This window comes from Chelonia mydas, chromosome 1 (genome assembly GCF_015237465.2).
Source record: "Chelonia mydas isolate rCheMyd1 chromosome 1, rCheMyd1.pri.v2, whole genome shotgun sequence".
Classification (NCBI taxonomy): Eukaryota; Metazoa; Chordata; order Testudines; family Cheloniidae; genus Chelonia; species Chelonia mydas.
This window is the reverse complement of record NC_057849.1, coordinates 245,825,634-245,851,311: the sequence shown is the minus strand read 5'-3', so window position 1 is coordinate 245,851,311 and position 25,678 is coordinate 245,825,634. Positions and strand designations below refer to the sequence as shown.

General features: G+C 47.6%; 1 protein-coding gene across 4 annotated transcripts in view; it reads right to left on the bottom strand.

Annotated features, from left to right (window-relative positions):
• Positions 1–11,569: 11,569 nt before the first annotated feature.
• The window catches only part of DENND2A (DENN domain containing 2A), a 79,965-nt gene continuing 65,856 nt past the window's right edge, over positions 11,570–25,678 (bottom strand). For all 4 annotated transcript variants that reach the window (XM_037879134.2, XM_043541378.1, XM_037879145.2 and 1 more), the window contains 6 exons: positions 19,076–19,253; positions 17,099–17,140; positions 15,452–15,569; positions 14,445–14,684; positions 13,184–13,270; positions 11,570–12,325 (listed from right to left, as the gene is read on the bottom strand). In XM_037879134.2, the coding sequence (XP_037735062.1) occupies positions 12,294–12,325; positions 13,184–13,270; positions 14,445–14,684; positions 15,452–15,569; positions 17,099–17,140; positions 19,076–19,253 (697 nt within the window). In that variant the 3' untranslated portion in view covers positions 11,570–12,293. The remainder of the gene's footprint in view (positions 12,326–13,183; positions 13,271–14,444; positions 14,685–15,451; positions 15,570–17,098; positions 17,141–19,075; positions 19,254–25,678) is intronic.

Sequence of the window (25,678 nt, the reverse complement as noted above, 5' to 3'; positions counted from 1 at the left end):
AGTAAGCACCACCAAGGGGGAGGAGGGAGGAATCAGGGGCTCAGTTCCACCTCAAAATGTTTAAATATTAACCTGAAGTGCAGAGATGGGTCTTACCTAACCTCCAACTGTGGAAACCCCAAACTTTGGAGTGAAGGGAGCTTTGGAATTTGACTCTAGATCCCGATGTCATGTCTGTTCCTCAGTGCTAGAGCAAGCTAAACCAAACCCTCAGAGCCAAATACTGGGGGTAAAAGGAGGAAATGAAATTTGGATCAGGATCCACACTTTCATGGCTCAGGCCTATGCAGAAAGGCAATGTTTATGTTTAGAGATAACCCTCCCCTCAACTGTGGGGAATTCAGTGCACTTACTAGTGTAACCACTAGAAACCTGAATTAAAGTTCGGATAGTTTGAGGGTGTAGGGATCACTTGGGCTGGGAGTTGGTTGCAGAGGGAGTGTGTTGGTATGACAGCCTCTCTTTCTTTCTCCTTCCAGTATTCCTGTCCCGGGATTCAGTCTAAGACCTGCCAGAAACCCTCAGACTGTGATGGCTGCCTTGGCCTCTACACCTGCAAACTGCCTCAGGGGAAGTGTGGTTTGAAAGCTGTTTCCAGGAAAACAGGTACTGTACAACTCCCATGTCAGCCAGCCCAATGCAGCAATGAATGCGTCAGGGGCCCATTACAGATGGCCAGACGGTAGGGGCTTTACGCATGTCACTTAAAAAACCCCACGCCAAAATGCCACACTGGACTTTTTCAAAACCTCTCCTCGTGTTGCACATAGCAGCTCCTCCGAGCTTCAGCAAGTGAGCTACAGGCAGGGCAGTAATGGGGGGCACTAGCTAGCGTCCGTTAACTCTGTAGTGAAGACAAGCCCTGAGTGATTTGGGTTGCAAAATTAAGCACTCAAGTTAGGAAATGCCAGAATTAAGCTGGCGTGTGCAACCATCATTAAGCCCCCTTGAGCCTATGTGCACTAAGATACAGCTTTTAACTAGGATCACATACTAGTTTTTTCCTCAGGCTGACTGCTACATTAGCTAACATGATTGTAAAGGTGTTACACTGCATCTAGCTTAGCCTTAGCTGCTAATTGGTGTTTCAAATGGGGTTAGTTACCCTGAGGTAAGTAAAACAAAACAAAAAACAAAAAAAAACCCTCCAATCAAACAGACAACCACCTTTTTTCCTGAGCCTGGTTTACACTCAGAAGTATACTAAGGCCTGGTCTACACCTAAAACTTAGGTCAACCCAGCTACGTCACTCAGGGTTGGGAAAAATCCACCCCCGACAGACATAGCTAAACCAACCTAAGCCCTGGCCTAGACACCGTTAGCTTGACAGAAGAATTCTTCCAATAACTTAGCTACCACCTCTTGAGGCTGTGAATTAATCACCATGACGGAAAAAACCCTCCCATCACTGCAGCAAGTGTCTACGCTATGGTGCTACAGTGGCACAGCTGCAGCACCATAGCTGTGCTGCTGTAGCATCTGTAGTGTAGACAAGCCATAGGAGTGATTTTAAACAGATTTAATGAGACCAGTGCAAAACCCTGTGTGGACACTCTAGTCCAGAACACCAGAAGACCAACAGAATCCCAGTGTAAGTGTTCTTTGTGAAGTCATAGGAACAACATCGGGAGACCTTAAACAGCATATCTATCTACTGTCATAATAAAATTTGGATAATCTAAAACCTGTTCTGTGTAGGAACAATTTTTCTGTGTAACCTAAGGTCTGAACTTAAACCAGTATAGTTACATGGACATACCACCACCACCACCACCACGTGGACAGTCTTATTCTAGCATAAGAGCACCTTTTTTTAGTTTTTCTTTGTGTCGCTTAGAAAGGGATTAAGCTAAACAGCAAAAAGCCATTCCTATACTGGAATAAGAGTGTCCGCACACAGGGGTTTACACTAGTATAACTATACTATGGCAAAACTCTCCCATGTAGACGAGCTCCAAGTAGCTGCATTTTAGACTTTAACTTAGATCATTCAAGCTATTGAGTCCTCACCCTGTGCGATTTAGTGTTGTGTGTGGTGCAATCCTGACTTGTGCCTTTAGAGGGCAGTCTTTTGGGGGCAATTTGATAGGTCAGCTAGAGTAAGTCTGCGCTTGGAGCTTGGGGAGACATACTCAAGCTAGGCTTGATCAGAGCTAGTGCGCTAAAAATAGAGCATAGCTGCAGCAGCGTGGCAGGCAGCCATCCCCAGTACATGCCTATCGTCTTGGATGGGTAAGTACTTAGGGCAGCTAGCCCATCCCACCTCTTGAGCTGCTGGCAGCCACGTGATTTTTAGCATGCTAGCTTAGCTTGATCAGAGCTAGCACAAGTATGTCTCCTCAAGCTGGGAAACACCCCCACCCCAGCTCCAAGTGTAGACATACTTTCAGAGCAGAGTAAGATTCTGCCTGGCTAGGTGGAGTGTGCACAGCCTTGTGGTGTTTACAGAAAAGGACATGTAAAGAGTGTCCTGTCCCTTTGAAGGCCAAACACAAAACAGGGGTTTCCCCAGCTAAACTGATGGCATAAGGCCTGGCTTGCTTCAACCAAGTCCAAAGAAACATCTAAAGGCCAGCTCCTCTCAGTCAAGTTCCAGAGAGGATGAGGACATGATCTGACCTAAGCCCCCAGCCTCTCTAAACAGCCTGACTCTCACTGGCAAACTCAGTGCTCAATTTCCCACAGAATATCCTTATTAAAGGGTAGTCAGGGAATTGATTAATTCCCCAGAGCTGGCTCAACCCTGCTCGCCTTGCAAGTGTCTGCACTCAGGGCAGCAGAACTGCAATCCTTTATTTAACATGAAACCCCTTCCCTATCAACCCCGGACCAGGTCTGCATAGCCTCTCACAGGCAGGGACCTGTGAAGCACATATATATTCTGTAAGGGCCCCAACCATTCATAGTGCCATATAAATCAATTTTTTAAAAAAGATCTGTGGAAAGATGCTGCTGCTTTCCTTAGATTTGTAATAAGATCTCAGATTTGTCCTCTGACCCTCCATCCCATCACAAGATGCTAAGCATGTCAGTGTAAGCAAGGTGAGGAGGAAAGATGGTCTCGAGGTTTAGACCCTGGAGTAGCAGTCAGGAGACTTTGGCTCTATTCCCAGATCTGCACAGGTGTCTTGTGTGAACTTGGGAAACCGCTCTGTGCATCAGTTTCCTCATTTGCATAATGAACATAAAAGCTACCTTACTGCATGGTAGGAAGCTTAATTAATTACTGATTGTAAAGCAAATTGAGATTAGGGGATGGAAAGCATTATAGAAATGCTGAGTGTTATGAATACAGAAGCAAACAAATGTTGTCTATATGAATTTGCTATAGGTGTTTAATTAAGGATAGATGTTACTAGAGCTCATTTTTTAAATTTTAACTTATTTACACATTGACTGCTTCTGTTTCTTTGACTGGCAGCTCCATTAGCTCTAAACAAATCAATACAAGCCCCAAGCCTGAAGGAGGAATACAACGGAGATTATAGCTAATCAATTCCTCATCATGCTTATTTCTTTGTGTGTGTTTTTTCTCTGTAGGTGGATTCTACCAATGCATACAAAACACCTGAGGTACTTGATTCTGCTAACCCTTGAATGACACAGCACGATACCAAGATAGAAAAGTCGTACTGCAGCCTAGAGCCCCAAACTTTCTGTATTTCTTCATAGCTCTCATTTTAAATGTGGAACTAAAAACTTCGAAGCTGTAAGAATTCCATACAAGAAACATTTCGCAGTCTTGCTTTTCAGTCTTCAACATTGCATATGGTACATAGATTTGAATTGCTCTTTCCTTAAGTCTACCAGTGAAACTGTTTCAGTGGCTACTGAGCCCCTGGGCTTTAGGAGCACATTTACATTAGTCTTGCTAAACATAGGCCACAAAGTAAGAGGAACATGGCTGTAATTATTACTCCTGAGGGCATTCTGCACCAAAAAAATAAAAATTATGTGCACAATATTTTAAAATTCTGCAAATTATATTTGTTAATAAATAAATGTGGCTCCAGCATGGCAGTGGGGAGCACAGGCCACTGGCTGCATTGAGGGGGGAGATCACCCAAAAGCCCCCACCTCCCCCGTACAGGAACTCGGCAGTGAGGCTTCACCTGACCCTGATAGTGCAAGGGCTGGGCCAGCCCCAGAAACACCCTGGGGCCCGGACCCTCTGCACCAGGCGCACGAGGTGTGGGTGGGCAGGCTCAACCCAGCAGGATCCAATTGTGGAGGGGCTTAGTGTGGGGGGATCCAGGTGTGGTTGAGAGGTTTCTGTGTGGGGCAATCTGGGTGCGAGAGGCTCAGTGTGAGATTAGGATAAACAGGGGCTAGTTGTGGGTTTCCGGGTGCAGGCACAATGGGACTCTGCAGGGGATCCAGGTGAAGGTGGTTGGGGCTCAGCGGGGGGGCGCTTGGGTGGGGGGGGCTTAGTGGTGGGCTGCAGGTGCTGGGAGAGTGGGGCTTGATGGGGTGAGGGTCCAGGTGCAGTTGGTTGGGGCTCAGTGGGGTGGGGGTCCAGGTGTGGAAGGCTCATTGGAGGGGTCGGCGGTAGGGCTTGTCTTAAGGTGAGGGTTCGATGGGCTTGCGTAACGGGGGAGCCCCAGCTGCTGCCAAGGGGATGCTGCATGCTGGGCTCCCACTTCCCCCAGCAATTCCTCTATCCCCTTTTCTTCTCCATCCCCCTCCCCTCACTCCCACATTCCCCTCCCCCAACCCTATTCCACCCCCTTCCTTCCCCACTGCCTCTTCTGCCCACCACCTCACTCCCTCTTTCCCCCCACCCCTCCTCGTACCCAGCCCCACCACTGGCACTCACTGTTGCAGAGAAAAAAGGAAGGCGCCCACCTCACAGAAGGGGAGCACAACTGGCACTAGGACCCAGAAGGCGGCGTTCAGCTGCAGAGTCAGCAGAGTGCAGAGGCAGCCTCCTTCAGCTGGACACCTCTGCGTGCAGAAATGGGGGGGGGGCAGTGGCACATAACCCTGTGTGCCCCCACCATGCCTCACCTCTGTTTGGGGGGGGTAATCCCCCTCCCCCCCAAAACCTGTGCCCACGGTTGTCCCACCCCCACCCTCCGTGCGGCTTCCCTGCCGTTTTCTGCAGGCGCACAGTCATGCAGAATCCCCCCAGGAGTCAATTATGGCCTGCTTTATCCTGGCTACTGTCAGGGGTGTTTCGCTAAAAGCTGCCTGGTTCACAACACCAGTTTCAGCATGTCCATCTGCAAAATAAACATGAATCTAGAAGGCAGTTAGCATTTTGAACACGTCTGGAAACTTTCCTAGTTCTTCCCCCACTCTGGCTCCAATACAGCAAAGTACCCAAGCACGTGCTTATGTCCCACTGACTTCAAATGTACTTTACTCAGCTAAGCATTTGTGATGTGTAGCAGCAACTCTGGGTGCGTCATTGGGAGCGGAAACATAACTTGAGACCTCGGGCTCTAACAGCATGAGCCTCCGTTACCTGCGCTAAGAGACCCAGATTTGTTCTCCAATGCCCTAGCATGTTCATCAACCGCCCTATGTGGCCCAGACACCCCTAGAGGGGAACAGAACACTGCACTGCACAGGGGTGGGTTAGCCATGTGCTTTACTGCATCTGTAAGTGTTTGGCTGGCCTGGGGCCTGTAACACTCGTTTCTCCCCATTTATCTATCACTACATTTCCCTGACCCTTTTTTTAAAAATACAGAGAAACAGCTTTAGGTTAGTGAGGATAAACTTTTCAGTGGAAATCGCCACAGCAGGAGTCCACCAAGATTTTTGGTAGCTGCAAAGTTCTTTTGATCGCTTCCAAAATTACTCTTTACAAGTCCCAGAATCCCAGAGTTTTTGGGGATGAAGAAGGTCCATAATCTTGATCCAATCTCACTTAAGTAAGTCAGAGTTTTCCAACCGACTTCAGCGGACAGTGGATTGGACTCCTAGTGCCTCATCCCTGCTTTGTGTGTGTGTACATTCACACATCGCTCATATCTGTCAAGTCCTTGCAGTAGTCACACACTTTGATTACAGATCTGGATTCTGAGCCCCACCCCACCACCTGTCGACATACACAAGGTTTCAGGATGTTTGGACTAAAATGGTTGAGGTCTCCCTGTAGTTGACTCTAGAAATGAGTACACTGTAAACAATCCCAAGAATGCTTGGTTTCTTTGGTTTATAATGAACAGGGGACTCTCTTCAGGCCGTTGTAAATGATGTTATAGCTCACAGTTGTCTCTAACTTTTTTACCTGATTATTTGTTTGATTGCATTATTGTGGACAGCTTGCATCTCTTGCAATACAGATCAAAATCAGTGACTTCAAGTGAGCCATTCATCTAACCCACTAGAAGTCACTGCTTGCAAATGTCATTGATTTTCAAATGGCAGGTGGAAGATATGTAGCTTATCTGTCCTATACAGAATGATTGTAAGTGACAGTGCTTGGAAGTGGAATCTGACATGAAGACCCAGGGCATGGATTTGTCCAGGTCTATGGGAAAGCTTCTAAATAAAGCAAAATGATACATGCCACTTGCTGTATTATTTTACATTAATTAAGTGAATTTAATGCTGGTGAAAGGTGCTACGCTGACAGCTCTAGAAACAGAAATTATCTGCAGATCAGAGACAGCAGCAGTTGATATCGATTCAACCCTGTTCTGGAGGAACGGCACCTAGCAGAGAAAGGGGAGTTTGAATCTCCATTCTCGTTTTGCCCCCATCAGCCTGTCTGCTGAGGCTACTGACAAGGCAGCCAGCAAACCACAAATGGGTGGTGGGGTTTGTGATGTTGGCACTTGCCCGCTGGAAACTGGGCTGTTACATGATCGAGGTGCATAAAATAACGAATGGAACAGAGAAGATCAGTGGAGTTCTCCTCTCTACCCGCTTCAAGAACAAAGCGCATTCAATTTAATTTGTAACTGATGGAAGGAAACAGGTTTAAAAAAACAAAACAAAACAAAAACCCCTATACACAATTAACCTTACATTATGCAGTGGGCCCCACTGATTTTTTGTGGATGCCACTACTGGCTTCTGTGGAAAATTGGAAATTAAGTAGCACTGAGTTTAAGCGTAGTGTACAGTACTTCTGAGAGCCAGGTGCCGAGCGTCCCAACTCGGGCACCCTAAAATAGCTGCGTCGAAAGCAGAGGGGGTGATTAAGATGACAAGCCTCTAGCAGCTTTGAGCCTGGACTGCAGGTTTCTAATTCCAGCTCTTCCCATTCCAGCATATGCGGAAGGCTGATGCCAGTCTTCTCACATGAACAACAAAGCAGAGCCACATCATGCCCATCCTCAAACAATCCCACAGGCTCACTATTCCCTTCAAAATCACCTGCCTTGTTTTTAAATCCCCTCATGGTCTTGCTTCAGACTACCCCAGGGGGCCTGTTCTCTGCCCATTCCCTTCTCACATCTAGCAACAACCCCCTCTCACATTCCTACTGCATTTGATGCAAGAGCCTTCTCCTCTGCAGCTCCTACTGTCTGGAACAGTTTCTCTGTGGCCTCAACGCTCCCTCGTTTTATACCATCCAAAAACACATCCCTTACGCTTGCTTCAATTTCTGTCTTCCACTTCTCATCTAACTCAGTGAAGCATTTTGAGAGAGAGACCCCGATAAATGAAATAGTATTGTACCAAGGTTGGTAAAAAGTCAATAACTTTGGATATATTTAGTGTTACTAAACTACCTCTGCAAACCCAGCCTCCCAGGGGAAGGCTCTTTGGGAGTCTTAAACCCTGTTTTGCTGCTGCTCTAGCCCTTCCTGACATCCAGGGTTCCACTTTGCAGCTCTTAGGACCTGAAGGAAGTTTGGCTATTTACCACTGTCCCCATAATAATCATACCTGTATATTATGATTATCTCACATTTATACTGAGGTATTGCCCAGAGGCCAACCAGGAAGGAGGCCCAGTTATACTACACGCTGTACAAACACAGTGAATATATAAATTGATAAGCACCATACAGCTGTTAGCTAATTAATGATCACCCATCTCTCTGAAAGGCACTTGTCCACCCTGCCCACCACTCACCCACTCACTCTTTGCACCCACCACAGCTCCTTCTAAGACAGGGGCCAACATTTGAAAAAGTTTTGCAGGTACAACTCTCCAGTACACAAGGATCAAAGGCCATCAGTCCCCCAGGTGCTGAGAGGGGACTTTCATATGCATGATTCTGGTGAAATGTAGGCAGTTCTTAAGCTGAATATACGTATTATCAAGGCCCTTCCATGGTCTGGGGGAGGGGTGTCAGATGAATGTCCAGGAATGTGGATGCTTTTCTGACTCTAGGGATGTCCCCCTCCCCCATAATCCACCTTCCCCAAACTCCACCATCCCTAAAGCTCCGCTTACCTGCGTGCATCCTCAGGAGATCTCCACTCACCCTCTTTCTCGCAGAGGGTGGATGTGGGGCTTCTCTCCTCTTTCCCCGAGGAAGGCTTGGGGCTCTCTCCAGGGAGCAGGTGAGCTTCAGGACTTCCCCATCCCTCCTCATCTGGTGTCTTCATGAGCAGGGGTTAAAAAGGTATTGAAGGAGGAACCATAGAATACCAGGGTTGGAAGGGACCTCAAGAGGTCATTTAGTCCAACCCCCTGCTCAAAGCAGGACCAATCCCCAATTTTTCCCCCGATCCCAAATGGCCCCCTCAAGGATTGAACTCATAACCCTGGGTTTAGCAGGCCAATGCTCAAACCAGAGAGGGGAGCTCTCATGCCAGCCAGGGAAGAACTTCTAACAGTGGAGGGGGAGCACAGCCCCACATTCCCAAAACACATCTGCTTTGCTATAAGCCTTGTATTCTCCTATGCTTCCCTCCCCCACAACCTGGAGAGAGAGGGTAGGATAGAGTATGGCTCACTGCAGCAGATGATTGGGAGGGGAACAGCTGCTGCCTGGAGCCAGCAGAGCAAAGAGAAGATTGGGAAGCGGCAACCAGGCTCCTGCCCACTCTTCACAGCTCCCCCTCGTGGTGGTGAGGCTAAACATGTTTTGTCTTGTTTTAGCTGCTAGGCTGGTACCTGGGACCAGGTTCAAAATCCTAGGTGAAAATAGGCAGTCACGTAAGTCATGTACGGTCCCGCCAAAGAGCTCTCCTAGTCCAGTGTGTGCAGGTGGAGTTAATGATTTTATTTTTTCTCCCTTGGTGTCCCTAGTTGTAGCTTGTAAGATTTCAAACATTGCATTGATGGCTAAAGGGACACTTTGGGTCAAATGAGACCCCAAATGTAGGTTTTTAAAAACAGATCTTTTAAAGAAAAAACAATAGAAACATTTTGCATCAAATAAGCATATCCAATGAAAACAATTTGCAAAAAAGTACCGCCATTCCCCCAGCAGTGTTTGCAGTCCGACATTGCAGCATTGGGCTAGGGCCTAAAAATGAAACTAACTACAAACCCTAAACAAAACCCTAAACAAACTCTAAACAAAAGGGAAGCTGGCTTGTCTATTTTCATTGTCCAAACTGAGTGTAATGTAGAAAATAAACACTAGAAACAGTGAAAGCAAATTAGATTATAAAATACCTCCCGCTTTCATAATGTTCTTTCATTGCTAACAATTTTTTTTTTTTTAAATATGGTTTTAAATCTGACAGTGTCCTCCTAATGTTCTGTATTGCCATGTTAGAGGCCTGGGTTTGATTCCTGGGCCTACACTCTTGCTTCCTTGGCTAGCAGAGGGTGAGAGTGCTGCAGAAGCTCTCTGTTTAGCACCCACAGAAAGAATGTTTCACACTGAGCCATCCAGTATCTTGCTCTTGTGCAAGCTCTGGAAGGAATCCTACCTGGGTCTGTTTTATGTGAGATCATATAGGTGGTGGATGTAAAGCACAAGGAAACAGTGAGGAGATCCCCAGGGTTCTGACAGGGAACGGGAGGACCTGTAATAAACCCCCAGCCCCATGAGCCATCAGTAGGGTGACCAGATGTCCTGTTCTTAAAGGGACAGTCCTGTATTTAAGCCCTCCTGCAGGTGTCCCAACGTTTTCTTAAAAACGGGCAAATTGTCCCGTATTTTCTGTCTCTCCCTCCCCCCCCCCGCATCAGTACTGGTGGGTCCTGCTGCTGGCCTGATCTCTGCTCGCCAGTTGCCCGCCCACCAGCGGTGAGTGGTGGGGTCCGGTGGCCAACAATGGGGGTGGTGCAAGGCTGGTGGCAGGAGAAAGTTGCAGTGCACAGGGCCAGTCACTCCACCTGCTGGTCTGTCAGCCAACCCCCACTGCGTGCTGGCTCTCGGCCAGCAGGGCCCCACCCCCTGTCCCGTTTCCGGCTGGCACTTGCTGCACGCTGCAAGCTGGGGTGGCTGGTGAGTGCGGGCAGGCGCCAGGCAGTTAAGTGTTGCCTCTGCTGCCCACACATTGGCCCTTTACATACTCCCCCTCTTGCTGTCCTCTCCCTGCTTTTCCTCTTCATCCCCCCAGCCCCGCTGCTCCTCCTATCCGCCCTCCCCCACTCCAGCGGCGTGCATGCCGCTCCTAGCACTGTGCCGAGAACCAGCCCCTGGTCGGAGCACTGAGCTCACCAACAGCCTGGCCAGCAGGCTCCTTCCTTCCCCCACTGCCTCTGTCTGGGCCGGTGCCCCGGGAAAGCCCAAGACCCTCCGGTTCGGGGCGCTGGCCAAGAGGAGCCTAGCCCTGCACATGCCAAAGCCCCGCACAGCACTGGCACGGGGAAGCCTCAGCAGGGTTTGCACAGAGAACCTTCAATGTTGCAGCACAGATCTCTACCACATCCACAAAAGGAGCCACCTCGTTAGCTGGGAGCAGTAATAAGTTGCTATACTCTAGTGGACCAGGAACTACAGGGGTCATGAAACCGGTTTTACCAGTGACCCACATGAAGAAATACAAATTCTAACACCACAACACCCTGCCTTCAAAGGGTGAGTCCTAAAACTTTTAATTTGCCTTGGACACAGTTGGCTGTTCTCTCCAGGTGTGCCCGAGGTGGTGAACCCATTGGCAGTGCCCCTTCTTTGCCATCAGCCATGTCCTGCCAGGCCACCACTGCCAATCAAACACTGTGTAACACTTAATAATTAACCACCCGTATTAAAAATGGTAACTTTCCACAGAACATGTAAGTCCGATCCCATGTAGAATGCAAGAACCATTCAGGAATTCATCAGCATCACAAGCTAACTACCACAGACACCACATGTCTTGTCAGAGCAAAAGAGTTTTAGCCTTGGCTGAGCAGGCATATTTTGAGCCTGAGCTGATCCCCAGTCAAAGTTGGGGTCTGGAAAAGGGAAACCCACTTGAACTTCTGGAAGCCTGTTTCTAAGAGCTGTACACTGGGCAGGGCTCATGTTGGAGAGCTCTTTGGTGGGCGTTATATGAAAGTGAGAGACATGAGAGAGTTGTAACAGAAAGAGTGCTGGAACATCAGAGTGTGTGGGTGGCTGGGTGGGCGGATAAACAACTATTCTATTTGACCACTAGATGGCCCTGTTGACCCACATACAAAATGAGGCAGAAGGCAAAAAAAAAAAATCTATAAATGAAGCAGCGGGTTAAAAAAAAAATCTATAATTCTCAGCAATAATTCCCAACTCATTTTCTTTTTACGCCACTCACTTTTAATTACACTGTGTAAAGTTCTCAACTTAGACAATACAAGGAAAGGCCTCTCCACGAGGCTGACGCAGCCGCCTTGCAGAGCATAGCGGTCAATTAGTTGGCTGGCAAATCAGTAGGTTTAGTGGTTCCCCCTCCACCTCCTTTCCTCATTCGTAAGCACACCCTGCCCGTGTCCTTTGGCATCCCTGCAGTCCTCAGCGTCCTCAGTTTTCTCAAGACCTGTTTTCATATGTTTCCTCTATTTCTCCCCTCCTTCGCTCTCAGGCCAGGGTAATACGGCCTTTCCCCCCAGTCCCCATTATCACATCCAGCAGTGCCACTCGGAAAGGAGGCAGGGCATGTGTCAATGGTTAATAGTTTTCCTAACCCCAATATAAATAGAACAAAAAGTATAATAACTAAGAAATCAAATCCATTTGGAGGTCTGCAAAATGCTACTGCAGAGTTTAGAGTGCTTGGTCCAGTGCATGTTACTGTAGGAGTCCAGAGACCTCTCCAGGCTGCTCTACCGCCCTCTGTTCATCTCATGGGGCCACTTGCACACAAGAGCAAACCCTGGCCTTTCTGCCTCCAGCGCTCAGCATCCAGGGCTGTCACCCCCTTGGGAGCAGGCTAAGTGGGAATGGTTGGTAACAGTTCATTTTGTTTCTGCTGAATTGTAAACTCCTTCTATTCCATGGAACGATGGCGTGCGTGACTCTTATTTCTTGTGGAGGAATTTCATTTTGCTACCTGATGGAGAGGAAGTGAGGAAAACAGCCGTTACACAGAGATATGTAGAGTGGAGAAAGTCTGAGCTCCATCTCTCACCCCAGAGCCAACTGGAGCAAGGACTGAGGGAGAGTTGCTGCCTCGGAATCACACCGCCCCCTCTCCCCCAGCAATGTTGGGTCTAGTTCGAGAGCAAGTTCCCCTCCCCCCCACCCCAAAGGAAGGAATTGGCTCCTGCTGGAGCTAGGCACAATAACACTGCATGTGTCAGCCAGACAGTGGCAATTTGAAAGGGACACAAGATACAGCCTTCTCCTTCCTTCCCCCTTAGGCAGGAGTTAAATGTTGTGCTTTCAAAGGACTTCCAGCCCTCTTTTCGCTCTGTCCCCCCTAGGTACTTATATGGCCTGCGCTATAGCGGAGCACCTTACAGCTGTTAACAGCTTTCTCTTCACAACAGGGCTGGGAGGTAGTCTCCTCATCCTCGCCTCAGCAGGGAGTGGCTGAAGCACAGGGCAATTAGCTGACTTGCCCATGTGGGGATCCGGTCCATCCCAGTGCCTTAGCCCACAAGACCAGCTTTCCTCCTTTGGGAGTCAGGCAGTGAGCTCAGGGTCCAAACTTTAATCCCCCCCAGACCCGGCAATGCAGCTCCCAGTCCCACTGACATACGTGCACGTTAATACGTGGCCCAACCGTGATCACTGACTGAAGGCCCCATGGCACATCACAGCAACGTACCAGGGGAAGGCAGATACAACCCTCGAGTGAGTGGCACTACCTAAAATAGCATCTTTGTTGCCAAATCACTGAGCTGGTGTTAAGAGTAACATGCAACACAACCACTGTGAAAAGACAATGGTTGCTTTGGCATCTTACCCAGTCCTTTCAGGAATTTATTGACTCCACTCTGCTCCCCACTGGGGAGCGTTTCCAGGTACTCCTGGGCACGTACCTCAAACAGACCTGCGGCAAAAAAAAACCCACAATCCTTTTGGTTCCAAATATGTAACAAGAATACTGACCTCTTCATTAGTAGAGCTAAAAGCACTTTACTAAGGAGATGAGTCTATCCCCACTATCCCCATTTTACAGAGGAGGAAATTGCAGCTCACAGAGCAGACACTGACTTGCCCCAGGTTACCCAGCGGGCCAGTGGCAGACCTGGTCTCCAGAGCCACAGTCCAGTGCTCTATCCACTAGGCCACACTGCTTCCTCATGCAGGCATGACTAGCCAGACTGATCATCTTTGCTTCGTGGAGGGAATGGAGGAATCTTTTCAAGAGAATTCTGACAGGGAGTGTACAGAGACTAAAATCTGGGGCCATTTGAGGAATTAACATTTGGGGGCCACATTTTCACCTTCTAGGAAAAGCTCTTTGATCCCTCTGCCATTTCCAGTGTCCACTGGTCATTAGCTCTTTAGAGGAGCTTGCTGAACCAGCACTGACCAGCTGTTTGGATGAGACAGGCCCCTCAAGTCAGTGGAACCTTAGAGGCCATGGGGCAGTAGTTATGAGCTCCTCGACACCCTTCTCTCAAATGTCTATCCCCAGAAGGAGGCATAACAACGGTAAATACATTATATATCAATACGCTGGAGCTAATGCTAGTTCCGTAGCATCCCTGACAAAAACTCAAGATAGAATGGGAGGGGAACCACATGTGACAGAAGATAGTTATGCTGCTTAACACATCATGAGAAGGTGCTCACAAACTAAGAGAAGCACCTCTAAACTGCTACTATTTCCCAGCTTTCATTAATAATGCTCATCACTTCAAAACACTTTGCAAACATGAACTAAGCCTCACAACACTACTGTGAGGTAAGTAGTAGTTCCCCCAGCATTACAGATAGGGAAACTGAGGCAGGGATAACTTAAGTGACTTATCCAAGACCAGAGATAGAGGCTAGGAATGGAACCCAGGAGTTATTGGTGCCTGGGTCTATACTCAGGCCACACCTCTCTCAAAGGGGGATGGGATCACTGCAATCTTTCAAAAACACATGGTCATCATGGCCTCACCCCAGAGCTACAGCCAGTGCTGCTCCAGGGGACGATGCTGGCTGCTCACCGCTCCCAGGGGATGGCTGGCAAATATTCCAAAAGCCTCGCTGGAATAAGAAGAGCCCCTAACCTTTGACCCCCTGTTTCCGCAGCTCCCGTTCCTGAATGAATCCCCCAAACATCTGGGTTTCCATGAAGACCTCCAGGAAGCGTCGAAGGCTCTTGGAAGAGACAGACTTGCGGAAGGCCTCCCGCTGTAGGGTCCGCTCCTCTCGCTCGCTGTGGGTCAGGAACAGGGAGTAGTGGCCCATGATCTCCACAAAGAAACGAACGAAGGCTTCAGACACCACTTCGTTCAAGGGGCTGGACTCTAAGGAAGAGGCGGGGGAGGAGGAGAGAAGCAGAGAAAGCCATGAGGTGACGGTGGTGCTGATGGTGGAACTGTGAGGATGCACTGGACGGTCAGGGCTGCACACTGGTTTACTTTGAAGTTGCATTCCTGGCTGTGGTTCCACACCACCTTACCAGCCCTGCTGGCCTCTTTAGGAACTGTGCCCTGTACGGGTCTGAGAGTGAGAAGCAGCTGTGGAGAGAGAGCACCTCAGCACGTACTTCCACTAAAAGGCTAGGAGCGGCCTGCCGCTGCTCCCAGGAGCACTACCTAGGCTGTAGGACCCTGGCAGGTGATCCAGCGTGGCACATGCACAAGGTGCAGAACCTCAGTGTGTCCCCCCATCCACCTCCTCTCCAAGGGGCTGTTTGAGTCCAACGGGCTTGGCCGAGCAGGGGGTGCTGTGGAGGCTGCAGGCTCAGCCCGGCTGGAGGGGAAGGTTTCACTCCCAGGACTGACACCAGAGCCACCTCCTCAGCTCAAAGGAGCCTGGCTGTGGAGAAGGCAGGTGTGTGTAGGGAGGCTGTATGGGGCGGAGGCTGAAGGAGACCACATGGAAGTCAGTCACATAGCAAAGGTCACCAGCGCACTGGAGAGTTTAGCAAAGCCTCAGCTAGTTCTAGCCACTGAACTGCATCTTCCATTCAAACCTGGGCCAGGGGATGAAAACCCTCCCTTTTGGGGAAGTGACTGAAGGGCCGCCGGGCCCACCCGATGAAAACGAGCAGACAGGCTGCAGGCTGTACCGTGTCTGCCATTCAGAGAGCCCTCCTCCTTGTCGCTAGCCAGCTCATTCCGCTGCTCCAGGATGTGCTCTAGCGCCGCCTGCAGCTTCCGAGGCAGGATGGAGTCCTCGTCCTCCATCTAGAAAACACAAGTTCACACTCAGGGACCTTCTCAGGGTGGGGCTTGTGCTGGCTCCGGGAACCTGTTTTTCTCCTCAGCTAGCTCCAGTGGAATCAGGGAGAGACGGGGCAAGGACATGGAAGGTTATCTGTTAGAAACCAGGAGAGCAAGAAGAACAATACTCGGCGCTTATCTAGTGCCTTCCATTCGGGGCTGTCCATCCCTTCTATAAGCACTAAAGTGGGTGTCTCACCCCCAGCTACCACCTCGCACTGGACGGATTTGTAACCTTTCGTTTCAGCTGTTAGATCTGCGATCATGTCGCCCGTCTCCCAGCCCTGACCCCACTGCCTTGCTGGAGGTAAGGTGTTGCTCTGATAATATCAGGAGCAGGAGTCAGCCAAACAATGCCAGCAAGCAGCTAGGCAGGCACAGCAGCTAGGCTGAGACCTGCATATGGCTAAGTGATTTTCACCCCCTCCCAGCCTCATACAGTGACATGCAGGGAGCAGCGGGAGAGGCACAGAGACACCACAAACGGATTGAGCAGTAACAGAGTGGGGAGTCAGAAGGGAGGGGTTTGCCACGGTCTAGCCACTGCAAGAGGGCTCTATAGCCAGAGCGGCTGACAGACGAAAACTGTATTGAAAGATAAGAAACAGCCGTTAACCTCATATCACCCCTGTGAGGGAGGGCAGTGCTATTATCCCCACTTACAGATGGGTAACTATGGCCCTGAGAGAAAAGCAACTTGCCCAAGGTCTCACAAGGAGTCTGTGGCAGAGATGGGAATTGAACCCAGTGCTCCTGGACCAGTCCAGTGTCTTAACCAGACAATTGATTTCCTGACCTAGCCTGAATTCTGTGGGTTGTGCTTGTGATTCAGAGGAGTTGGATTCTGCTTAGAAAACAAACAAAACCACCTGGCTTCCAGGTCTAGGAATATGTTCCAGGATGCCCCAAAATTCGTGCTCCTCTGCTCCAGGTCAAAGGGAATCAGAAGAGGCGTATTTGTCTGCAAAATGATGCCCAGATTCCCATTTATTGTCTTCCCACTATGGTCTAGTAATGCAAGGACTAGACAGGGAGGAACATGAGAGGGACCAATGAAGACAGAAACTGAAAGATCTACTAAAACCAGTCTTCACTGGAAGGTGCAGATATTACGCTAGAAGGTAGTGGTGACCAGTGCTTAGAGCAAAGGACAGTGTCGAGACTCTGGGGTCTATTTCCAGCTTTGGCTGTGACTCGCTCTGTGGCTTTGGACAACACACTTCTGCAGGCCTTGTGCCTCAGTTTCCCATCTGTTAAAAGGGGATAATGCTTCTCTACTTCACATGGATTATGGAGGGTTAAATGTTTGTAAAGTGCTTTGAGATTGTTTGAGGTGCTACCTAAGCACAAAGCACTGTGACACTACTGTTAAACAGCACCTGCCATCAAATCCTGCCTCCCAGCCTGGGCAAGCAGAATAAGCAAATACAGGTCAAGGCAAGGAGATGGAGGAAGTGGGAGAAAAACGCCCCATATGGGACAGCTCTACTCACCTGTCTGAGGAACCGGTTATTAACAAGGTCAACCACAAGGACCTACCAAAGAGAGAATGGGGAATTGTTATTTCCTGTTACCAGAGATTATCCCAAGCCTTCCTGGCTCTCCAGGAAAACTCCTCCCCTCTCACAGAACCACAGCAGCAGGAAGAGATATAAAACATTGGTCAACAGCAGGGCCCCTGTTGTGGTTTTCTGACCACTTCACCACAAGCCACAAAATGACAGCTTGAACTGAAAGAAGCTGGCCTTCCCTAACCCTCCTGCCTTCACTTCTCCCCCACATATCCCAAAACCTTGGACTAGAACACAGTCAGATCTATTGTCTAAGCGAAAAGCTTTACAAAGAAGCCACAGACTATTTTACACAGCCAATGATGAGTGAGGGACCAAAATAATATGGGGCTTTATCATTAACTCCTACTTAGTATTTACCCTATTGCACAAAACAAAGCAATGCAACTTAAAAAAAATTAAACACATCATATGTAATCTGTGGAACTCATTGCCACAGGAATTTGGAAGTAATTGCTTAGTATGACTGTGCAAAGATCAGCTCTGTATGAACAGTGTTGGTAGTTATAGAGCAGGTGTGAACTGGGGAGAAAAACAGAGTCGCTGATCTCAGCTTGTCTTTAAAAGATTATTTCCCTTAACACCTTACCACCATCAGTGCCACTAATGGGCAGAAGGTTGTAGCCCACCAAAGATTTTTCCTGCACTGGAGTCTAGGAACACTTTGGATGTGAGGCTGAAAATGTTATGACCTGTCACGCTGTGTGTGTGTGTTTGCCCTGGCACACCACTGTTCAGAGTTATTCATTTATTTACAGGTCTGCTTATAATTATTATTCATTTGTAATTTGGGAGCACCTAAGAGCCCTAGTCACAGACCAGACCACATTGTGCTAGGTGCTGCACAAACAGAACTAAAACACAGTCCTTCTCCAAAGAGCTTGTAATCTAAGTATAAGACAAGAGACAACAGATTGATACAGCCAGTCAGATAGACGTCTGTACTAACTACAAAAAGAAAAGGAATACTTGTGGCACCTTAAAGACTAACCAATTTATCTGAGCATAAGCTTTCGTGGGCTACAGCTCACTTCATCGGATCCGATGAAGTGAGCTGTAGCTCACGAAAGCTTATGCTCAAATAAATTGGTGAAATCCCCCGGCTACTCAAGCTTGCCTGCTCTGATTCATATCTCACTGAAGTCGTGGTTATTTCTTTTAGTTCATTCTTAGGCTTCAGCAGCTTTGTTTCAATATTTGTGTCGTACTTTCAGATCTTCACAATGGTGCTGAGAATCCCCTCTGATCAGGGCCGGCACAAAACCTTCTCCACCTGCCTCCCTCACCTCACGGATCTGATGAAGTGAGCTGTAGCTCACGAAAGCTCATGCTCAAATAAATTGGTTAGTCTCTAAGGTGCCATAAGTCCTCCTTTTCTTTTTGCGAATAGAGACTAACACGGTTGCTACTCTGAAACCGTACTAACTACAACCATCCCAGGCCCTGGACAATCTCTAAAAAGAACAATTCATACATAACAGACTGAGCAATTGACTCTCCGCACTGTCCTGGCAGCACTATAACAACAAAACTTTTAATAATAAAGCCCACCAGCAAAATCACCACTGGAGCCCTTCTCCCAACTCCCTGTGGGACAGGAAGGAAAAATGAAGGTCATTATGTCAGTTCCCCCTACCAGCTGCAGCAAAGTCACTGCTCACTAGGTAGCAGCCTGTGTGTCTTGGAGCCAAAGGTTACGGGTTTTATTCATGATGCAGTTCACTGACAACTGGGATAGCTGTATTTCTGCAGCCACAGGTAGTTACAATGCCACCCTGCCTTAAAACAGTGACACAATCTAAGTCTAAGAGGCAAACCCTTCTGGGTGAGAAGACAACACAGTGCAGCCAACGCCTGTGGCTTTTAAAAACAACCATTTCATCTGAGTTCATGGCTCACCTCTTCCACGGGTAGCTCCTTGAGGCGGGGCAGTGAGCTGGTGAGCAGGCCAATCAGGAAGGGGGTTGGTGAGCACACAATGTCAATCATGGAAGGCGGCAACACTGGGATGTAGGTGTGCTGCCAGGTGAAGGGGTAGAGGAGTGCCACCATGGCATGGCAACACTTCGACAGGGTGCTAAAAGACAACACAAAGCACACAGCAGTAGAGGCAAGGCAGAGGGTGAGCACTCAGCACTTGCTGAAAATCAGGCTCCTTTCAGGTGTCTCAAGTTGGACACCCACAGTCACGAGTCATTTTCAAAACTCTTGTCCCCAATCTTTATTTCCTGGTCTAAAGACACATGGAATGGGTCAGGATTACAGGAAGCTATTCCTCTGTCACATGACACGGGGCAGTTTTCCACTGCCTCCAGTGGCTGCTGTGCATGCTTGACAAGGACACGCAGAAGTGGCTAACAGTGCAAATTTGCTTTCTTTAGAGAGCAGAGATACAGTATCGAAGGCACAGCTTGTCTTGATGCTTAATTCTCTCCCAGCCCAATGACACTCTTTTAATTAACAGCATCTTCTCTTTCTGACACTCAGCATACACCTCAGCGAAGAACAAGGCTGCAGGGGAAAAGAGTATCAATGCACATATAATGAACTGTTCAGAGAAAACAGACTAAATACTCAATAGAAACCAGGACAAAATACGACACTACCATACAGGTCCTGATCAGGACAGGGCCTCAAAAGGCCAGGCTGACCCAAGAGGATGGAGGGGAGGGACTAGATTGCGAGTATGTCTACACCGCAATTGGGAGGTGCGATTGTATACAGGGTAGACATACTTGAGTTGCCTTTATCTAGCTGGATCAAAACCAGCTTCAGTAACAAGAGCAGGGTAACCGTGGCAGATGGACAGTGGCATGGGCTACCCTCCTGAGTGCAACCCCATCCAGGACCTGGAGCATGTGCGCAAGTGACCAGCCATGCCATGCTGCAGCAGCTACATCGCTATTGTTACTCCGGATAGCTTTGATCTAGCTAGATGCCTACAGTGCTGAAATCATACCTCCTAATTGCAGTACAGACATACCCTGAGGAGCTGGGGTAGGGGAGATACAATTCATGCTTTTCCCATTCAAATGCTACCAGCGACTCTGCTGAAAGTTCCTTCACAAACGACTTCCAAGAAGGTTTGGCCAGAGAACTCTTCTGAGCGCTGGAAGGAGAGGTGGGCGGGGCGTGCGGTCAGTTTCACGGGGCTATGCAGAGCACGCTGTGGGACATTGGTTACTCATCTGTTCTGGGTTTGGAAGTGTTTGTGCATGTCAGGGGATGGGGAGGCTCGCCATAACAAGCTGTGTACATAACGTCATTTCGGTTTTACTAGCATCCAGCTCTTGAAAGAATGGGGGAGGGTAGAAAGGCTAGTCTGGCCTGAAGAAATCACATGGCCAGGAAAGCACTCACAGCTGGCTTGTATTAAACTCCATGGGTGGAATTTACAGTGAGAAATGTGGCTCTGGCAGCTGTTGCTGACTTGTAATGAGAGAGAGAGAAGAGGGTTTGGTCGATGTGGTCTTGTGCTCGCTCAGAAAGTGAGGCCTGATTTTTTGCTCCAGTTATGTCTGGTAAATTTGAGTCCCTCCAGCATGACACTAGAGTGGGTTTAGGAGAATATCATGGTTGGGCTACAGGTTTTGGCTGCTTTTCACTGGATAAATTCAATTTGGCAGAGTGTGACTTCTGCTGTTGGGACATCACTGTGACCAGGTGAAGAAGCGCTCTGAGCAGTTTATACAGAGGTGCATGCCAGCCAGGGGATAAGTGAATTCTGATCCTAGGACAGAGAGAAGTATCCATTTAACACTTCAGTTTAACATGGGGATAGTGGTACTGCCCTCCGTTGTAAAGCGCTTTGAGATCTACTGATGAAAAGTGCTATATAAGCGCTAGGTTTTTGTTATTCTTTAGGCTTTACCTGTGACTCTAACAGGTGAAGAGAATATACTAGGGAATTACTTCAAGGGATTTCCACATAGAGGAAGTCTCTCTTTATAGAAGAGTCCCAGATTTTCATTTCCTTGCTTAAAGGGACACTGTCAACTTGATTTGTTTCTAACGGTCAGCTGTAAAAAAAAATTGACATTTCTGGTGGAGCGCACTTTAAATACAGTCTCCTGGATTTTTAAAAGGTCCTTTAAAAAAGGGCAGAGGGCTCTACTCTCCAGCTGATGTTTAGAAGGGTGCAGAAGCCTAACCACTAAAGCATGTTCCCGTCCCATTCTTGCTCTCTGTGCACGTTCCAGCCTACTGCCCCTTCACCTCCACTTGCACTTTGCTTCTGCTCTCACCAGCAAGTCCTGCACCAACCACAGATAGTGATACTGACTCTCCACAGAGTCCTGTCAATTGCACAAGGCAAACAACGTGAAAAATAAACGTTCTTCGATTGCGTTCATTTACAGCAAACTTGTAACAAGAGTATGCCTCCCATGTGAACATCAGCTTGACTGTATCCCTTTAAAACTGTCTCCTTTAAGGAGATTTTGCTTTTCCTCACACATTTTGTGGCCAACATTATCCGAGACTGAAAAGCAGGGGTTTCCTCCTCCTCCTCCTTCTTTGTTTCCTAGCATATTTTTCACCTCCCCAATTTTATAACCTGCAGAAATAATAGCAGTGTCTGTGTGGAAGCATGGTCACCAATTGCCAGTAGCGTTATGGGATTATTCTGAGAATAGCGTTGGAGCTCCTTTTTTTGAGCTGGAATGCAGGTGGCAAGGGTAGAGGTTATATCTTTGTCGTGAACCAACCTCTGCCTCCTTCATTTTCAGGGCACAGCCAGCTCCTCCACCCAGGGATAGGAACTGATGTGAAAGGTTGGCCTTAGTGACTAATGGAACTAACTGGTCTGGTTCCAGACAGCTGTAAGGAAGAACGCTGTGCAGCCAAAACATTACTCTACCTGAAGGCTAGTGGGATATTAAAACATTTTGTCCTCTACCAGCATTACAGTGACTCTCCATTCCCTCTTCCCCTGCTTGCAAGTCATAGTGGAATACAGAGGGCATGTGACAGAGGAAGTGGGAGGGAAGATGCTTGGGAGGACAGCTGGTGGAGGTCACAGACTCAGTTGCATTGGTTAAGACAAAATTTTGTTTTGAAGTTGTATGCTGTAACTGTTCAGGAAGCAAAGAAGGTTTCCTTCCTTTCACCATAGCATCTCTGAAGTCCTGGTCACCAGAACTCTCCCAGGTTAATCCTGGTCATCTGTGCTCATTTCTCCCATTGTGGAATTTTCAGTCTACTTTGTGGTTCAGATTGCTTAGCTTCTGATCCATCAGCATTCAAGAGTGCAGAGATGCTGCTTTGGGGAGTAGGGGGGTGAGGGAGAATACAAGTGTAGAGTCTCCTCTGCTTGAGTTTCAGCCAATATTGTTCGCTGTGGTACTGGATGCATTCAGGGAACTTCAGCCTTTCAACTGCAAAATGGAAGCTTTAGAACGATTTAAATCTAGCAGGAAGACAAGGGTCCGTTATTTGTGGAGACTGTCAATGCCTCCCTTTGGCATGGCAGATTAGCAGCATGTCATGCTGAGATGATTTTTAGGCACATACTCTCTAGGCTGGGAATCCTATCAGCTATCATCTGTTCTCTAATCTCCTTCAGGCTGAGGTTAGGGAGAAGAGAGAAAAGCAACTCCAGAGTGCTCAGATGGCGTGGGTCCTGATCAGTCTGATTTTAGACCTAGGTACAGCATGGAGCATTTGCTGCTCTTGTCAGTTTGTCGTCTCCTGTTGGTGATGATCAAAATCAAGTATCCATGCTGATTCTTTAAATCTGCCTTTGATACTATTGACCCCGAAGCATTGCTGACACAGCTGCAGTCCCCAGCAGGGATCTATAGGACTTGTGACCAGGTAATCTGTCCTTTAAGGGTAGTGGTGCCTAATGGTCAACCCACCCCATCACATGGCCTAGTTCTTTAAGAGGATGAAAGGTCTGATTATATATACAGGGACTTGGGAGACACGCTGAGAGAGGAAGTGGTCCCAGGAATAAAAAGCGTTCGGGATGAAATCCCATTACTGTTTCTTTAAGGACACAGAGCCAGAAGCCTTGCAGAGAGAATGGGGCAAGGCTCCCCTCTCCCCCACCCAACTGGGATGAGCTGAAAGAAGGGGAACAGCATAAAAGCTCCCTCCTTGCTCATAGCAGAATGGACAGTAGGCGACACCAGTAGGGAACGGCTGGTCCAGCTGGGGGTGAAGCTGGTAAAGGTCTCACAGCTGGTTAATCCATGACTCCGTTCCAGAGAGGACAGCTGAGGAATCCTGTTTAGGAGGGACCACAAAATCAGACTAATAGAGCCCAGCTCCAGCGAGGAGAGCTGGTGAGGCTCCTAGGTGAGGGGAAAGGGTGGAATTAACTCATACAGCCCAATTCCCAGGAGGAGAGCTGAGGATTCCAGCTTAAGGAAGGACTGAAAAGGGGTAACCCTGAGAATGAACCAAGAAGGCTTGCTGGACCAGAGGCAATTTTCAGGCACAGGAATGAAGAGTCTCCTGAAGGAAGGAGCCAGAGACGGCTAGCTGGACTAAGCTCAAGGTAACAAATATCCCTGGGTGTACCTGAATGAGCTTCTACTTGTGCTTGTGGCCATCACTAATAAATGAGACCCTTGCAAGGAGTATGCTCTTTGATTAAAAAGATCTGTCTGGACTTGAGTATAACCCAGCGGAAGGGACGTGAGACGGGGTTGCCATGCCTGACCAAAAGGGGGCACACCAGGGCAACCTCCAGGCCCTCACAGGACTTTAGACCAAGATTTTCAAAAATGGGTGCCTTAAAGATAGGTTCCTAAATCCATATTTAGGCTCTTGAATAAGTGTTCTGATCTCTAAAGTACTGAGTACCCAGCAGCTTCCACTCAGCCCAATGGAACTGCCACATTCTTAGCACTTTGGAGAAATCAGGCCACCTATTTAGGTTGGGTTTAAGGAGTCTGACTCTGAGACATCTATTTGTGCAAATCTTGGTCTTTAATGTCCAGGACTGTCACTCTGGCACTTTGATTTGAAAACAATATCTCACTACAAAGATAGTCTAATCCATTTGTGTCACATAGCAGACCTTAAGTACTGGTGTTTCCCCTACCCGCATGAAGGCCTGTACAGGCCTGAGCAAAACTGGGGAAAGATTATCTCAGTAAAGAAACAATTTTTTGGGGCAGTCATTTTTTGGGTTGAAAGGGAATGTTTATTCTTGTTGCTATAGCATGGGGGAATAAAACTAACAACCAAATTCTCTCTTTGTCCACTGCCAAGCTTTGGATTGACAGATTTTTAAAAAACACTCAATATTCATTCCAAAGATGGAAAAGACAAAAGCATTTCACTTGCTTTACACTTGTTAGATGTGTTTTTGGCTCAGCTTGAAAACATTTAATAATTCAGACAGTACTTGGCAAGAATCCTTTCCACTTCCTTTCACAGAGACTTCAGATTTTGTAACAATTAAAACACATAAATAAACTACGTGTGTATCATTTTTTCTCTCTCTCTCTCTCTATATATTAATATACACATACAGATAAACACAGTGATGACATCCACATGATAAATTAGAGTGGTGTGTGATAAATGCAATTTATCTTGCACTTTTCACCACTTCACCTGCACTCTGACCATTAATCCATCCCTCCTGGACTCCTACTAGCATTCCAAACCCCTGAGCAGCTTCAAAAAGCTGTTTTTTCTACTTTTAAAAAAAATCTATTTGCCAGATAAATGTTTGTTTTCTTTCCCCCAAAACGTGCAATTCCCATTCCCAAAGTAAACACTATTTAATACTTGGCAATTTCCTTGTCCCCTGTTCCAGGACAAGTGACAGTCAGCCTTGAATCAGTGATAGATTTGAAGTCCAATATCTCAAAAGCCATCACTGATAGGAACAGGAGCTTTCCACCAATGGATGGAGAAGATTCTCAGCTTCCCATTATGATACACTACAGTGTTGCCAATGCCAAATGTTCCAAAATCATGAGTCAGGTCCCCAAAATCATGAGATCGGCTTTAAAAACCATGGATTTTTTGTTTTGAATATTACAGTTGGGTTATTTTCTTTGACTTTTGGTTTCTCAGCCTTTAAGGCACTCTTGGGTCATGCTTTCAAACTCATCGCCACAACTATGTGGGTTCAAAACTTATTTTAAGCTGAGGGCAAAAAAAGAAAGCTGAGATTCTCGTGAAATAACTGACTCCAGGAGATGGGGCTCTAAGAGAAATAACAAATATCACAAGATTCACAGTAAAAGCATGAGTGTTGGCAACACGGCACATAGTACTTGATTCCAGTCCTTGTAGATTCATAGACGCTGGACCTTAAAACCTTTATGTATAGGAAAGCTATTGTATATCATTTTTAGAGGTTTCTACAATTTTTAATACTTTCTCTCTTTCTCCAAGGCTTGGACAGTTGGACTCAGTACTAAGGCACCTGGATTTACTGTCAGAAGAATACTAATAGAAAACATTTTTGCAATATTTTCTACAACACATGTATTTTGGACATGCCACATGATGGTGCAATATGATATAAGGGTTTTA